This window comes from Emiliania huxleyi (genome assembly GCF_000372725.1).
Source record: "Emiliania huxleyi CCMP1516 unplaced genomic scaffold EMIHUscaffold_94, whole genome shotgun sequence".
In the NCBI taxonomy this organism is placed as follows: Eukaryota; Haptophyta; order Isochrysidales; family Noelaerhabdaceae; genus Emiliania; species Emiliania huxleyi.
Window position 1 is genome coordinate 253,889 of NW_005195017.1, and position 14,620 is coordinate 268,508.

At 64.8% G+C, this 14,620-nt stretch overlaps 4 protein-coding genes across 4 annotated transcripts in view; 3 read left to right on the forward strand and 1 right to left on the reverse strand.

Moving 5' to 3' along the window:
- Positions 1 to 1,551, forward strand: part of EMIHUDRAFT_439158 (hypothetical protein) — a gene marked incomplete at its 3' end in the record, with an annotated part of 5,865 nt that extends 4,314 nt beyond the window's left edge. Inside the window, exons 10-13 of the mRNA XM_005756906.1 lie at positions 366 to 438; positions 649 to 725; positions 891 to 1,094; positions 1,238 to 1,551. Coding sequence (XP_005756963.1) covers positions 366 to 438; positions 649 to 725; positions 891 to 1,094; positions 1,238 to 1,549 — 666 coding nt within the window. The remainder of the gene's footprint in view (positions 1 to 365; positions 439 to 648; positions 726 to 890; positions 1,095 to 1,237) is intronic.
- Positions 1,552 to 1,957: 406 nt separating this feature from the next.
- Positions 1,958 to 3,227, reverse strand: EMIHUDRAFT_221019 (hypothetical protein; the record flags this gene model as incomplete). Its single annotated transcript, XM_005756907.1, has 3 exons — positions 1,958 to 2,073; positions 2,187 to 2,281; positions 2,992 to 3,227. 3 exons carry the CDS (start codon positions 3,225 to 3,227, stop codon positions 1,958 to 1,960), a joined length of 447 nt encoding a protein of 148 aa, XP_005756964.1.
- A 105-nt stretch (positions 3,228 to 3,332) lies between these two features.
- Positions 3,333 to 7,254, forward strand: EMIHUDRAFT_221020 (hypothetical protein; the record flags this gene model as incomplete). The annotated part of the gene is made up of 5 exons (XM_005756908.1): positions 3,333 to 3,743; positions 5,521 to 5,589; positions 6,820 to 6,850; positions 6,952 to 7,060; positions 7,200 to 7,254. The coding sequence occupies 5 exons, from the start codon at positions 3,333 to 3,335 to the stop codon at positions 7,252 to 7,254; spliced, it is 675 nt and encodes a 224-aa protein (XP_005756965.1).
- Positions 7,255 to 10,368: 3,114 nt separating this feature from the next.
- On the forward strand, positions 10,369 to 10,904 carry EMIHUDRAFT_221023 (Hypothetical protein; the record flags this gene model as incomplete). Its single annotated transcript, XM_005756909.1, has 2 exons — positions 10,369 to 10,476; positions 10,551 to 10,904. The coding sequence occupies 2 exons, from the start codon at positions 10,369 to 10,371 to the stop codon at positions 10,902 to 10,904; spliced, it is 462 nt and encodes a 153-aa protein (XP_005756966.1).
- Positions 10,905 to 14,620: the final 3,716 nt, after the last annotated feature.

Consider the following 14,620-nt stretch of genomic DNA (forward strand, 5'->3'; position numbering starts at 1 on the left):
CTCGTGCAATCTCGGGCAATCTCGTGCAATCTCGGGTAATCTCGGGCAATCTCGGGCAATCTCGGGCAATCTCGGGCTATCTCGGGCAATCTCGTGCAATCTCGGGCAATCTCGGGCAATCTCGTGCAATCTCGGGCAATCTCGGGCAATCTCGGGCAATCTCAGGCAATCTCGTGCAATCCCGTGCAATCTCGGGTAATCTCGTGCAGACGTAATCTCGTGCAATCTCGTGCAATCTCGGGTAATCTCGTGCAATCTCGGGTAATCTCGTGCAATCTCGCCCGCAGGAGCCGTACTCTTCGGCGATCGACATCTGGTCGTAATCTCGTGCAATCTCGGGTAATCTCGTGCAATCTCGCCCGCAGGAGCCGTACTCTTCGGCGATCGACATCTGGTCGGCCGGCTGTATCTACAAGGAGCTGCTCGAGCTAACGCCCGGCTCGCCGCCTCCGAGATATGGGGAGATATGGGGGGATGTGGGGAGATACGCCCGGCTCGCGCCTCCGGACCGGATTCGTATTGAGAATCAATCCCAAGAGGAGTGAGTGGCGAGTTCATTGGTACTTCGGCTCTCGCTTCCGGACCGGAGTACGTAGATCTATTAAGAGCTCATACCCGGGAGAGAGAGAGGAGTTCCTCGGCACGTAGGCTCTCGCTTCCGGACCGGCGCCCTCTTCCCCGGTCGGTACTGCATCCCGTTCTCGTTCGACGACGCCGACGAGCAGGTGCATCTCCCCGCATCTCCCCATATCTCCCCACGTCTCCCCACATCTCCCCACACCTCCCCACATCTCCCCACATCTCCCCATATCTCCCCACGTCTCCCCACATCTCCCCACATCTCCCCACATCTCCCCACATCTCCCCACATCTCCCCATATCTCCCACAGGTGCGGCACCGACATGACCAGCTCGCCGTCATCTGCCGCACTCTCGCGCCGCCGACCGTCTCCGAGTTCGGCTGGGCGAGCGCCACGTCGCGCGCCGAGGTGGAGCGAGTGTGCCGCGGCTGGTCAAGTCTAGAGGCGGAGGGGCGCGAGAGGCAGCGGCGGCAGTACCTGACCGAGGCGTGCCCGGTCGCTACCCCGTGCGAGGTGGACTTGCTGGCCATGATAATAATAATAATAATAATAATAATAATAATAATAATAATAATAATAATAATAATAATAATAATAATAATAATAATAATAATAATAATAATAATAATAATAATAATAATAATAACCCGTGCGAGGTGGACTTGCTCGCCTCTCTGCTCGAGCTGGACCCGACCAAACGCCCCGACGCGGCCGCGGCGCTCGAGCACGCCTACTTCGACGCGCTGCCCTCGCGCCCGCCCGTCACGCCGCCGAGCGACGAGAACGAGATCGAGGCCGCCTTCACGTTTGAGCGCGAAAACCTCAACGTCAACGACCTGCGCATCCTCATCGCTAACGACCTCTTCCGCGCGCAGCACACGCCTCTAGACGACGAAAACACATATCTCCCCATACCTCCCCATACCTCCCCATATCTCCCCATATCTCCCCATATCTCCCCATATCTCGTAGGCACACGCCTCGCCCGTCTCGAGGAGGAGGGAGCTGTGAACGGCGTCTCTTCACACTTGCAGCTGTGAACAGGCACACGCCTCGCCCGTCTCGAGGCGGAGGGGGCGAGGTATGACCGGGAAGCATGAGCCTGCGCCCTGCGGGGCGGTCGGGCCGCGGAGGATCGGGCGCGGCCGAGCAGCCAGAGGAAAAGGCTCTCTGTTGGATGGACTGGGACAAGCATGCCACCGCTCGTGCCGATTGGCGGGCGTCGAGGGCGTCGCCGGCCTCTGGCAGAGCCAACTCTCAGAGCCTCTGGGGGTCGCGGCGGATGAAGGGATCCCCACGCGGCGCGGCGGAGGAAAGGTATCAGATAAGGTGAGGTGAGGTAAGGTAAATTTCTCTTTTGAGTCCCTACGCCCTATCTAGCCGGCCTTATCCCGCCCACAGCCTTCGAAAACGCGGCAGCGCCGAGCCGCGGCGGAGTCGCTCCGTAGGTCCGCGTTGAGCCGCACGAGTGCGCCGACCCGTCGCGAGGTGCCTGCGCGGGGGTGATGTCGCGCCGATGGCTGAGTACGTGCGGCGTGAGCGGGCTTTGTGCGAAGGGGCGGCGCGAGAGGTGAGCCGGCGGGCGCGCCGGCGGTCGAGAGTTACCGAACAATTCGACGTGGCGCAGCTCCGCGCCGGCGGGGACGACCGAGCACATGATGTCGGCGGCGGTCACGCGACGAGGGAGAGCCGCAGGAGCCCTCTGAGAGCCAGGCGCGCGAAAGCAGCGATGAGTGGCGCCGCGATCAGCCACCTGTGGGCGGCCACCGGGGTGACGGTCAAGCTCGCGACGGGGTGGATCCTGTGCCTCTCTTATCACTGGTGGGCAGGGTCTGCAGCAGCAGCGCTCAAAAAGAGGGAAAAAAAGCGGCTGCTACTTTGACTGTCGACTCTCTCGACACACCGTTCTCGGCCGCGCTGAAAAGCTGGCTGGTGGTCGCGCGGCGCGTCGGCGCCACTCCGACTGGTCGGGCACCTCGGCTGGGTCCATCAGCACGAGGCCCGCCCCGTCGGGGAGCCCCGCGAGCGCATGTAGCCCCACCCCATGCCCCGCCCCAGATCGCGCTGTTTGGCACGAAAAGACGTGGCGCCAAGGGGGGGGGTCAAGTATCGTACCCTAGACAAAGCCTCCAAACAGCCGTCGACCGACACCTCCAGGTTGGAAGCTGCGCCGCCCTCCCTGCCGCCCGCCACGTACAGCTTGCCATCGAGCACCGCCATGCCGGCAAAGATTCGTGCCGTCGGCATTGGCGCCACAGCTTCCTCCCCCCTCCACTCATTCGTTGACGCGTCGTACCGCTCCTTCGAGCTGATGAGGCGTCCAACGCCGTCTTTGCCACCGATCACGGCCAGGCGCGGCCTCTCGCGCCTCTTCAGCGTCTCCTTCCAGCCGCGGCGCCACGCGCGGCACGTCCCCTTGGCGGCGTGCGCCGTGGTCGGCAGCTGGGCGAGGATGTGCGGGGCGAGGTCCGGCGAGAGAAGGACCTCGGAGAGCACCCACTCGGGCTGTTCCACGAGCCGTGTGGCGTGCTCGTCCGCCACGCGCAGCGCGGCGTCGCTCGCGCCCGCCTGCGCCTCGATGATGGCGCACAGCTGCGCTGGCGAGAGGCCCGCGACGCGGGCGCCGATGCGGTGGGAGGCCATCATCTTGCGGCAAGAGGATTTCCGCTCGCAAGGGTGTGCGGTAAAAAAAAAGATTTTTTGTTCACGCTCTCCCGGCCTCCGCCGGCCCAACCAACAGGCGCTGCCCCAATGTGGCTCTTCCGCGACGAACCCCCTCCACCCTCCCCGCCCGCTCCCTCCGCGCCCACACCGGACCCTCCCACGACGGTGTCCTCCGCCTGCGCTCCTCCTCCGGCAGAGCGGGCGGACGCCATTGACGCGCCGCAGCCGCCTCAGTCGCTTCCCGTGCTCGGCGTGCTGTGCGTTGACCACGGCGGCGCGGCGACGGCGACGACATGCGGCTCCGCCGGCTTCATCCTCGCCTACACCAACACCGGCGTCACCGACTCTGCGCTGCACGCCGTTCGGTCGTCGCGCGAGGGCAGCCGCGAGCGAGAGAAGCGCTCCGCCGGCGTGCGGGCGAAGCTGCGCGCGGCGGTCGAGTCGCTGCAGGCCGCGCACGGCGACGCTCTCCTCGGCATCGCGCGACGATGCCTCTTCGTACTACGGCGAGCAGTTGGTTGATGATCACGAATTGAGTGTTAGGCACCGGCTACGGCGCTCTCTCTTCATACGAAGACTGGGCAGTTGATGAGCAGCTGCATCATTGATAACCAGGCATCGCGTACGACGCCCTCTTTGCTCTCTGCGACTCCGACTCGCTCCTCTCCGCCGTCTCTACCACCGCCGCATCCGCCTCCGCCGCATCCACCGCCGCCACCGCCACCGCCGCCGCCGCCGCCTCCTCCGCCGCCTCCGCCTCCGCCTCCGCCTCCGCCTCCGCCTCCGCCTCCGCCTCCGCCTCCGCCTCGCCTCGCCTCTTTCCGAGCGCACTGCTGCAAGCGCCCGCCGTGCTCGCCGCGCAGCAGCCGCACGAGTCGCTACTGGTCCTCGTCGACACGACCGGCGTCTCTTAATTAATTACTCATTTAATTACTTGATGAATGAGTTACTTAATTAGGTCCTCGTCGACTCGACCGGCGTCGCCCTTGACGCGCCGAGGCACCTTCCAGCAGCCCTCGAGGCATCTTCCGGGAACCTTCCGTAGGCTTCGCGGCTGGCGCGGCGGCGGTGGGCCTGGCGAGTAGAGACCACGCCTGCTATTCACAGCTGCTATTCACAGCTCTGGCGAGTAGAGACCACGCCTGCTATTCACAGCACAAGCCCTCGCCGGGGGCTCGAGCATGCGCAGCGAAAAGCAACGGATCCCCCTGTGAAAAAGTGAGGCGTGGTCTCTACTCGCCAGGCGGTGGGCAGTCAGCCGCTGCTGACTGAGCTGCTCGATCGGGGCCTCTGCCCCTAGAAGCGGAATACGTATTCATGTATCCCAACCAGCACTCGAGAGGACACGTATTCCGCCGTATTCACCCGTATTCCGCTGTATTCACTGTCTTCTTCTCTGTTGTATTCACGCGGTGCTCTGAAGACGCTGCACAGTACCGTATTCGTGCCCTGAGGTTGGCGTATTCAACACGTAGGCCTCTGCCTCCCTCCGCCGTGGCGGGCGAGGCTGGCTGCCGAGGCGCTGGCCGGGTGCTCCGTGTTTGAGTGGGTGGCCGAGGGGAAGGAGGAGGAGGAGGAGGGGGCGGGCGCGGGCAGCGGAGAAGGAGGGGGAGGCGGTGTGCGCGCGTCCCTCCTCGCGAAGGTCTCTTGCCTGCTGCGGTCCCGCTCGCTGCACGCGCCGGTCGGCGGCATACTGCTCGAGTCTGCGCAGCTGTGAACGGCGCCTCCTCACGCCTCTGGCTGTGAGCGCAGGTCGGCGGCATACTGCTCGAGTCTCCGCAGCTGTCGCCGCACGCGGACGCCCTCCGCGCCGCCACCGGCTTGCTTGCTTCTCGACGCCCTCACCCTCGCAGCCCTACACTTAATTGATCGCACTCCACATTGGTTAGGTTTGTCTGCTTCTCGACGGACTCACCCTCGCAGCCCCACACTTCATTGATTCCTCCCCACGCCACATCGATTAGGCTTGCCTGTCTTCGACGCCCTCACCCTCGCAGCAAGCTTCGAGCTCGCCGCCGCCCTCCCCGCTCCCGCCTCCGCCCCCGCCTCCGCCTCCGCCTCCGCCTCCGCCTCCGCCTCCGCCCCCTCCGCCTCCGTCCCCTCCTCCGCCTCCCTCGCCGCCTCCGTCGCCTCCGCTGCCTCCGCCTCCGCCGCCGAGGGAGGGGGGGAGGGGGCGGGCGGGTCAGGGGAGGAGGGGGCGGTGGAGGAGCGGCGCTCCCTCGCCGTCGCAGCGGCTGTGAACGGCGTCTCTTCACACCCCTGGCGCTGTGAACAGGAGCGGCGCTCCCTCGCCGTCGCAGCGGGCGACGCGCACTCCGTCACCGTCGCTCTCGAAGAGCCCGCGGTGCTCGAGTATATGCGTTCTCCCCATATCTCCCGCACATCTCCCGACATCTCCCCGTATCTCCCCACATCTCCCCGCATCTCCCCACATCTCCCCACATCTCCCCGCATCTCCCCACATCTCCCCATATCTCCCCACATCTCCCCATATCTTCCCACATCTCCCCACATCTCCACACATCTCCCCGCATCTCCCCACATCTCCCCACATCTCCCCACATCTCCCCGCATCTCCCCGCATCTCCCCCCACCCCCCCACATCTCCCCACACCCCCACACATCTCCCCACATCTCCACACATCTCCCCACCTCTCCCCGCATCTCCCCACATCTCCCGACATCTCCCCACATCTCCCCACATCTCCCCGCATCTCCCCACATCTCCCCACCTCTCCCCGCATCTCCCCACATCTCCCCACATCTCCCCACATCTCCCCACATCTCCCCACATCTCCCGCACATCTCCCGACATCTCCCCGTATCTCAACAGGTGCTCGAGTATGCAGTCTCGACGGCCGCGCGCACTCTTCCTTTCACCGTCTCCTCGGCCTCGGCTGTCCTCGCACGACACGTCGCCTCGCCCTCTGGCGCAGCCGGCCGGCTGGAGCTGTCGGCGGGGGAGGTGCGCCGAGATGGCGCCGAGATACGGCCGAGATCGCCCCGAGATTGCCCGAGATTCCCCGAGGTGGCGGGAGATCGCGGGAGATCGCGGGAGGGAGATGCGCAGAGGACGAGCGCGGCAAGGACCGAGTCCAAGTTAACACACAAGCTGTGGACGCCACCGCAGAGGCAAGTCGCTGATGTGCGCGATGACCCCGAGATCGGCCGAGATTGCGCGAGATTGCGCGAGATTGCATAAGTCGCCGATGCGCGCGATGACCCCGAGATCGGCCGAGATTGCGGCCGAGATCGGCCGAGATTGCGCGAGACTGCGCGAGAGTGCATCCTCCGTTCAAGCGGCCCCACTAGGTCTGCCTCACCGCAATCTCGCGCAATCTCGCGCAATCTCCCCTAGGTCTGCGTCACCCTGGACAATTCCGCCTCGTGGCTACGCGCGTCGCGTCCCTCCCTCGCCCTCCGCTGCGGCGAGCGGCGTCTCTTCACAGCCCTGGCGCTGTAAGCAGGAGCGTCGCATGCCACTCTCTCCCTCCGCTGCGTGGCCGTCGGAAGCGCCGGCGCTGCGGCGGAGCGCGCCGCCGCCGCCGAGCGGCAGCTGCGCGCGGGGAGACAGGCGCGGCTGCAGGCGAGGGCCAACGCCGAGGGTGGGGGGGCGGCGCGCTGACGGCAGAGACGCCGGCGGTCCCCCTGGCGTTGCTTCGCCGGCACCGAGCTTCCACTTGCCACCGGCACCCTCCGGACCCAGTGACGCGTCACGCCAGTGAGAGGCTGCCCTCGTTGTACGTCGAAGGCTGGAGTCGGATGCGCTATGTCCACGGTGAACGTGTAAACCGCACGAGCAACAACGGTAAAAAGTCTACTTTCTTTACCATGCGCGATGCGATGCTATGCGCCGCCGAGCACTTACAATCAATACCCCCCCCCTCCCCCCCCCGCTCTCTCTCTCCTCTCGGACGCCATCGCCAAAATTGTGCGGCACGCCACACGCAACAGGCTGAAGTTTAGAGCGCAGCCAGATAGCAAGGACGACTCACGCACGGTCGACTAGGCGGTCGATGTTGAATGTGCTGTGTGACTCGACGCGCTAGAAGTGTGTTGCTGGGCCGACGAGGCGAAAGCTGCACAGCGCATCGAAGCCGCCGCTCTCCAGCTCCTCCGGCTCAAACAGGAGCTCCTCCTCCGGCTCCACCGCGCACAGGCAGAACAATCGGTCGTGGGCTATGTCTAGATATGCACAGATGGCGGGCCCGCCCGTCGCGTGGCGTGGACCGTCACGGTCTGCAGGAGGGTGCCGTCGAGGCTAGTGCCATTTCACTCTGACACGCTAATCTTGAAAACTCTCCAACGGAGCTCCGTGTTGCTTCCAGCGCCCTCCCCCGCGCTCCCTGCGGCCATGGCCGATGCTCCTAGGAAGAGAGGTCATCTGGCTACCGCGAGAGCGACCCAACTCGTCGACATCGTCCGATGATGGTGCCGCAAAGTCAGCCTTCGGAGGCTATCGTGGGGTCGAGCCGGCAGTAGCTAGGTCGGTCGGGGTCCCGGGGGTCGATTTTTGGAAGTGAATAGCACGGCATAGAAACTGCAAAACAAGGTGCGTTAGCTCGAACGAAACACATAGGCACCCACATGTGCCGGGAGGTGGTGAGCCCGGGCACTGCGATCAACGAGGCGAAGGCGGAGCCGAGGTTCCGCTTCTACCCGCACGGGCTGGCGCCGGCCGCGGAGCTGCTTCCCCTGGCCCAGTTCTCGTCCACCAACGAGTTCTTGCACCAGGCGCAGCGACGGTACACCTCTGGCGTGCACCATGCTAACTGGCTCGACCTTGCCGAGGAGCTTACCGACGAGGCGCTTCGCAGCGGCGGCCGCAAGGCGCCCTCCAAAGGCAACAAGGTCGGAAGACGCCAGAACCACAAATGCTGGCGAGAGGCGATCCGTTTTGTCGCCGTCAGCCAACCAGGGGCCGGCGCCTTCCTCAACGCCATCCCCATGCGTGATGACATGAAGATGGAGTCCTGGGCGATGCGCGTCACCGTCCAGCGCCGCCTTGGGCTCCCCCTTGATGTCGCCTGCCAGGCGGTGGAGGCAGGCAAGAGGGCACCCAGCGGCCAGCTACACGACGTCCTTGGCGACGCCGCGATGGTTAACCCTCGGTCAAAGCATGCTACAAGACACAAATTTCTACTCAAACGTTTGGTCAAATGCCTCCGCTCGGCGTGGGGCATGATCATCGAGATGGAGCCGACCGCACACCTAAGTTACAGTAATCCAAAACAACCTGACGTGGCGGCGGCAAACATCGGCAGGGGGCACAGGCGCCTCGTTGCCGATTTGAAGCTCACGAGCTCGCTTGCGAGCACGGGCAAGGACACGGCCGGCGACGGAGAGCTCGGCTGGAAGGGGGCCTACGTGCGCTTTGGCAACACGGAGACCGGGCTGCTCAAGTTGGTCAAAGGGCGCGGCAAGTGGTCTCCGTCGGAAGCGACGGCAGCGGCGGTGGCGGGGGAGGAGGAGGAGGCCGAGGAGGAGGGGGAGGAGGGGGAGGAGGAGGATGCCCGGCCGAACTTCAGAGTGGCGGTGCTCCTCAAATACCGCTCAAATGCCCACGATGTTGTGGAGGGGACATATGCTGATGATCCTTGCCCGATTGGTTCGCTCAGAAAGCTTCTGGGCGGTCGCTAAGGTTCGCTCCCCGCACACGGGCCCCGGAATAAGATACATCATAACACGGACGCAGGCTTGCCGTTGGCGACGTCGGTTATCAGAGGGGTCAGGTCATAGTGACGCGCTCGATGGGATGCTGCATTGACGCAGACAGCAAAAGTATCGCAGCGGAGACCTTCTCATGAGTGGCGGCTCGCACCATGCGGCAGTGCGGACACCAGGTGCGCGAATTTAAGAGCCATTTTCGATTCCGTGGTTTTGGCACTGTCTACCAACTTTATGGTACAAATCGACTTGGTCTGGGCACAGCTGAGCCCTGCGCTGAGGTTTGCCTCCATTCTGAAAGTGTACGTAGAAGGGAAGGCAGCATGCCAGGTTTGCGAACTCCGCTGTGCGCCGAAAAGCGGTATGGCGCCGAGGAGAAGCCATTTTCTTATCCAAAATTTTCTTCGTCCTGCGCGCCCAACCATGGTGCATGGATGGCGGGCACATCTCAGAAGCACTCGTGCGGCTGCGCATTGTTTGTATTTTCTCTTCTCTACGAGCCGGCGAGTGGAAATCGCAGATAGCTGCATCGAGATCACATATTATCGAGATCACTCGAGAGATATCAGTTATCACTCTCGAGACACGAGAGATCACGCAAAGGTAAATCATGGTCCTACGTCGCTCAGAGGTAGAGGTAAAGGGCCCACGGCTGCCCAGAGGTAAAGGTAAGAGGGCCGCAGGCCCTCAGAGGTAGAGGTAACCTAGACCCCTCCTACCCGGCCCTCAGGGCCGAGCATTGATTGTGACGAAGGGTGCGCGCGGCCGCGGCGCGCCCGCCATGGTTCGGCGCGGCGCGCCTACCAGCGGCAATTGTCGAGGCACGGGAACGCTTACCCGGGGTCATCCTCTGAGCCTGGTCGTCGGCGCCGCGATGCCACGGCGGCGCATTCGACGTCGTCGGCGCGCTGCCCCGCGTTGAGCCCCGCCGCTCGTAGCGACGGCCGCAGGTCGGCCCGGTGCAGCGCGCCCTGGCCGCAGACTGAAGAACGGCCACGAGGGGTGTGTGCGGTCGCCGCTCCGTCAGCGCCGTTGCCGCGTCGTCACCCGCCGTAGCTTCTCCTCCGCCGCCGCTGCCCGCCCCCGAGAGTGCGGCGGCGGTGTGAGTGGTATAGTGCAAGGGAGGCGTGTGTGCGTGTCTGCCGCAGATCGCTGCCGTTGTCTGCGCCGCGATCCGCCGCCGCGCCGCCGCGCCGCCGCCGCCTGCGCTCGCCGCCGTCTCGTAGACGACGCCTCTCGCGCTCAAAGAGCCACGCAGCGGGCCGTGAGGTTGAGGTCAGAGAGCAGCAGGGTTGAGATCACAAAATCGGCCAATTTTGAGGTTGCTCGAGAGTGAGAGCCTGGAAATGGTCCCGCGCCGTAGCCCCGGTGCCGGCGCATCACGTCTCAGCCGCGAGGGGCCGGTTCTGCCGCGCAGTCGAGCAGCAGGAGCTCGGGGGCAACTTTGTCGACAAACATGTTGAGCAAAATTTCGGCGAAGAAGCGGCAGGCCACTGGCGGCACGCCGGGACGAACCCGGACCGGTCATATCCACGGCGGCGAGCCGCCGCGAGCCCACCGGAGAGTTGGGAGCCGCGGCACTAGACCGCGCCGCCAGCGAGGCGAGAGCTCTCTCTCTCTCTCCTGTCGCGGGTGCAGGCCGCCGTCATTGAGGACCGCCAGTCGAAGACGCTGCTGACCGACGAGACCTTGCAGCGGCTGCGGGCGCTGCGGCAGCGGCAGTGGCAGAAGGCGGCTACAGACTTCAACAAGCGCCAGGACGCAGCAAGTGCGCGAGCCGACGCACCAATCGCAGCATGGCTCGCGGCTCACAAGGAGCGCGTCGCGCTCGGCATGACGACCGACGGTGGGACCACCACCGACCACGGCGACACCGAAGGTATGACCGAGGAGGTTGCGGCCGAGAACGCACCACCGCTGGTGAACGGAAACGGCTACGTTTGGGCCGAGAGCTACGGCGGCCGCCCCGGCTGGGTTCTCTGCATAGAGTAGGGCCCTCTGCAAGGGGCCCCTCCAATCTCCTGCCCCACCGCTTGGTAGCAGGTCGCATCGACGGGTGGCCTTGCCTCCCACATCGATGCGGGCGTAGGGTTGAGTTGAGTAGTGCGTCATCTTGAGGAACGCTAGACTCGACTCCCTCTCGGAGATCGACGCCGCCCGACCGCCGGAGATCACCGGAGATCACCCGAGATCACCCGAGATCACCGGAGGTCTCGATGTCGCGGCGACGACGATCTCGACGGGGCCCTGGCGTGGTTGGGCGTTGTGCCTCCCCACGCCCTGGGACAGACAACACATGCCAGGGCCCACAGACACATCACGACACACATGAACAGAACACGCTGCGTGACGAAAGCGGGGGAGTGAGACTAGTCGTCTCCTCAAGTCGTCTCTCCACTGAGACCCATGAATAAAGAGAGCTCAATCAGCTCTGAGCCATGAATATCGCCAGGAAGAGGGCGGGTGGGGGCGATTGAATCATGGCGCGCGAGGCGCGCTGGCTCCATGGCAGCACGTTGAAGCAGAGCAGGTGGGGACGAGGACGCGCATGAGGACGCGTCGCCTCTCTGCTGTGAATAGAGGGAGAGTGCTGCAGCGTTGGAACCGAAGCTCGGCGCCTCGCCCTCAGCAGAGCGGGCGAGAAAAGCTGAAGCTGTTCGCGCCACCTCTGCAAGGGGCCCCTCCAATCTCCTGCCCCACCGCTTGGTAGCAGGTCGCATCGACGGGTGGCCTTGCCTCCCACATCGATGCGGGCGTAGGGTTGAGTTGAGTAGTGCGTCATCTTGAGGAACGCTAGACTCGACTCCCTCTCGGAGATCGACGCCGCCCGACCGCCGAAGATCACCGGAGATCACCCGAGATCACCCGAGATCACCGGAGGTCTCGATGTCGCGGCGACGACGATCTCGACGGGGCCCTGGCGTGGTTGGGCGTTGTGCCTCCCCACGTCTCGGACTTCGACAGCTTGACGACGTGGTCGAGCCCGGTACGGCACAGCACAGCGCCCCCACGCGAGAACCGTAGTCAATCAGTCCACGAGCGGCCCGCGTAGAACGACGCCGACAGTGCATCTGGTGCGAGGCCTCCCCGGCCGTCGCTGCGCCTGCGCGAGCCGCTCTCGCGAGGCTTGTGCACATGAGTGCTCCGGTGCAACCGAGGCGCGGCGGCCAGAATACCACGCCGTCCGACCTCATCGGGAGGCGCAGGCGCGCAGCACCCGGACGCGGCGAGCAGTGTCGCCCGACCCGGAGCGACACTGCGGCACTGTCGCCCGACCCGGAGCGACAGCACCCTTCTGGCTGGAATACGACGCGAGCCGACTCAGTCGTCGAGGCACCGTCGCTCCCCGAAGGGACCCTGACAGTACCTCGAGACAGTACCCTTCGAACCGTCGCTCCCCGTAGGGACCCTGACAGTACGGCACCGTCTCGAGGCACCGTCGCTCCCCGAAGGGACCCTGACAGTACCTCGAGACAGTACCCTTCGAACCGTCGCTCCCAGTAGGGACCCCGACAGTACCTTAGGCGGCGGCGGCTCTGCTGGCGCGCCACACGCCTTGCTAAAGTCTCGACGGCGTGATGATCGACATCAGTTCACGCGGACCACGTCGAGCCCATGTCCAACATCTCGCTCGAGACCGCCCGAGATCACCGAGATCTCGATCTCGCCCCGAGGTTAAGGAGAGTAGGCGGCGGCGGCGATGCCAGCGCGCCGCAAGAGTCGACGCTCTTCTCGATGGAGAGCTAGTCGAGATATGCTCTGGCGAGGCGACAGCACATCCAGCTACCCGCCCGCCACGCCGCCGACGAGGCGGCGCACGAGACGACGCTCTTCTCGATGTAGAGCGAGTCGAGATATGCTCTGGCGAGGCGACAGCACATCCAGCTGCCCGCCCGCCACGCCGCCGACGAGGCGGCGCACGAGACGACACTCTTCTCGAAGTAGAGCTAGTCGAGATATGCTCTGGCGGGGCGACAGCAGATCCAGCAGCCCGCCCGCCACGCCGCCGACGAGGCGGCGCACGAGACGGCGCTCTTCTCGATGAAGAGCTAGTCGAGATATGCTCCGGCGAGGCGACAGCAGATCCAGCAGCCCGCCCGCCACGCCGCCGACGAGGCGGCGCACGAGACGACGCTCTTCTCGATGGAGAGCTAGTCGAGATATGCTCTGGCGAGGCGACAGCAGATCCAGCTGCTCGCCCGCCACGCCGCCGACGAGGCGGCGCACGAGACGACGCTCTTCTCGATGTAGAGCGAGTCGAGATATGCTCTGGCGAGGCGACAGCAGATCCAGCTGCCCGCCCGCCACGCCGCCGACGAGGCGGCGCACGAGACGACGCTCTAGCCGATGTAGAGCGAGTCGAGATATGCTCTGGCGAGGCGACGGCACATCTAGCCGCCCGCCCGCCACGCCGCCGACGAGGCGGCGCACGAGACGACGCTCTAGCCGATGTAGAGCGAGTCGAGATATACTCTGGCGAGGCGACAGCACATCCAGCTGCTCGCCCGCCACGCCGCCGACGAGACGGCGCACGAGTCGACGCTCTAGCCGATGTAGAGCGAGTCGAGATATACTCTGGCGAGGCGACAGCAGATCCAGCTGCCCGCCTGCCACGCCGCCGACGAGGCGGCGCACGAGACGACGCTCTTCTCGATGGAGAGCGAGTCGAGATATGCTCTGGCGAGGCGACAGCAGATCCAGCTGCTCGCCCGCCACGCCGCCGACGAGGCGGCGCACGAGACGACGCTCTTCTCGATGGAGAGCGAGTCGAGATATGCTCTGGCGAGGCGACAGCAGATCCAGCTGCTCGCCCGCCACGCCGCCGACGAGGCGGCGCACGAGACGACGCTCTTCTCGATGGAGAGCTAGTCGAGATATGCTCTGGCGAGGCGACAGCAGATCCAGCTGCCCGCCCGCCCCGCCGCCGACGACGCGGCGCCCGCGACGACTTTCTTCTCGATGTAGAGCTAGTCGAGATATACTCTGGCGGGGCGACAGCAGTTCAAGCTGCCCGCCAGCAGTTGACTGGTATCAGCAGTCGAGTCGCAATCCGGTGGATCGGCAGAGTCAGGGCGGGTTCTGCACCCAGGACCTCGCCCGTTACCTGCGTCAACCCTAGACGCTCTCGCTGCTATATTTGCTGTGCGTCGCGCGTCCCATCGCGCGACCGCTTGCTGCTATGCTCATACCCACGAAGGCAAATCCGTGATGCCATTCCGGAAGCAGCAAGCTCGGTCAATTCCCAGCGATCGCCCGACGCAGATCGGCCGCTGGACCGGCAGTTCCAGCTTCGTCTGTGTATTGCGTGTCGCTGCTTCATTCTGCAGTGATACGCTGGACGGCCACACCAAGACTGTCCATCCCGACCACAAACACGGTCCATCGGGCTGGTCCATACGGCGGCGGCGCTTTGCGCATCCAGCCGGTGTGCACGAGATTCACGGATCCGCCGTGGAGACTGTGCGCTATCCACCAGCCGCTGAATGGCTGTACGGGCTGTTCGAGCCGACAGAACAACGACAACTGAATGCGGAAACTGAATGCTCGGCGCCAATGCTCTGATCTGTGCAGCGCCTGCGCGTGCCGCCGCACAGCGGCCACGGACCGTTGCGGTCCACAGCGCTCCGGCCATGGCGATTGAATCATGGCGCGAGGCGCGCTGGCTCCATGGCAGCACGTTGAAGCAGAGCAGGTGGGGACGAGGACGC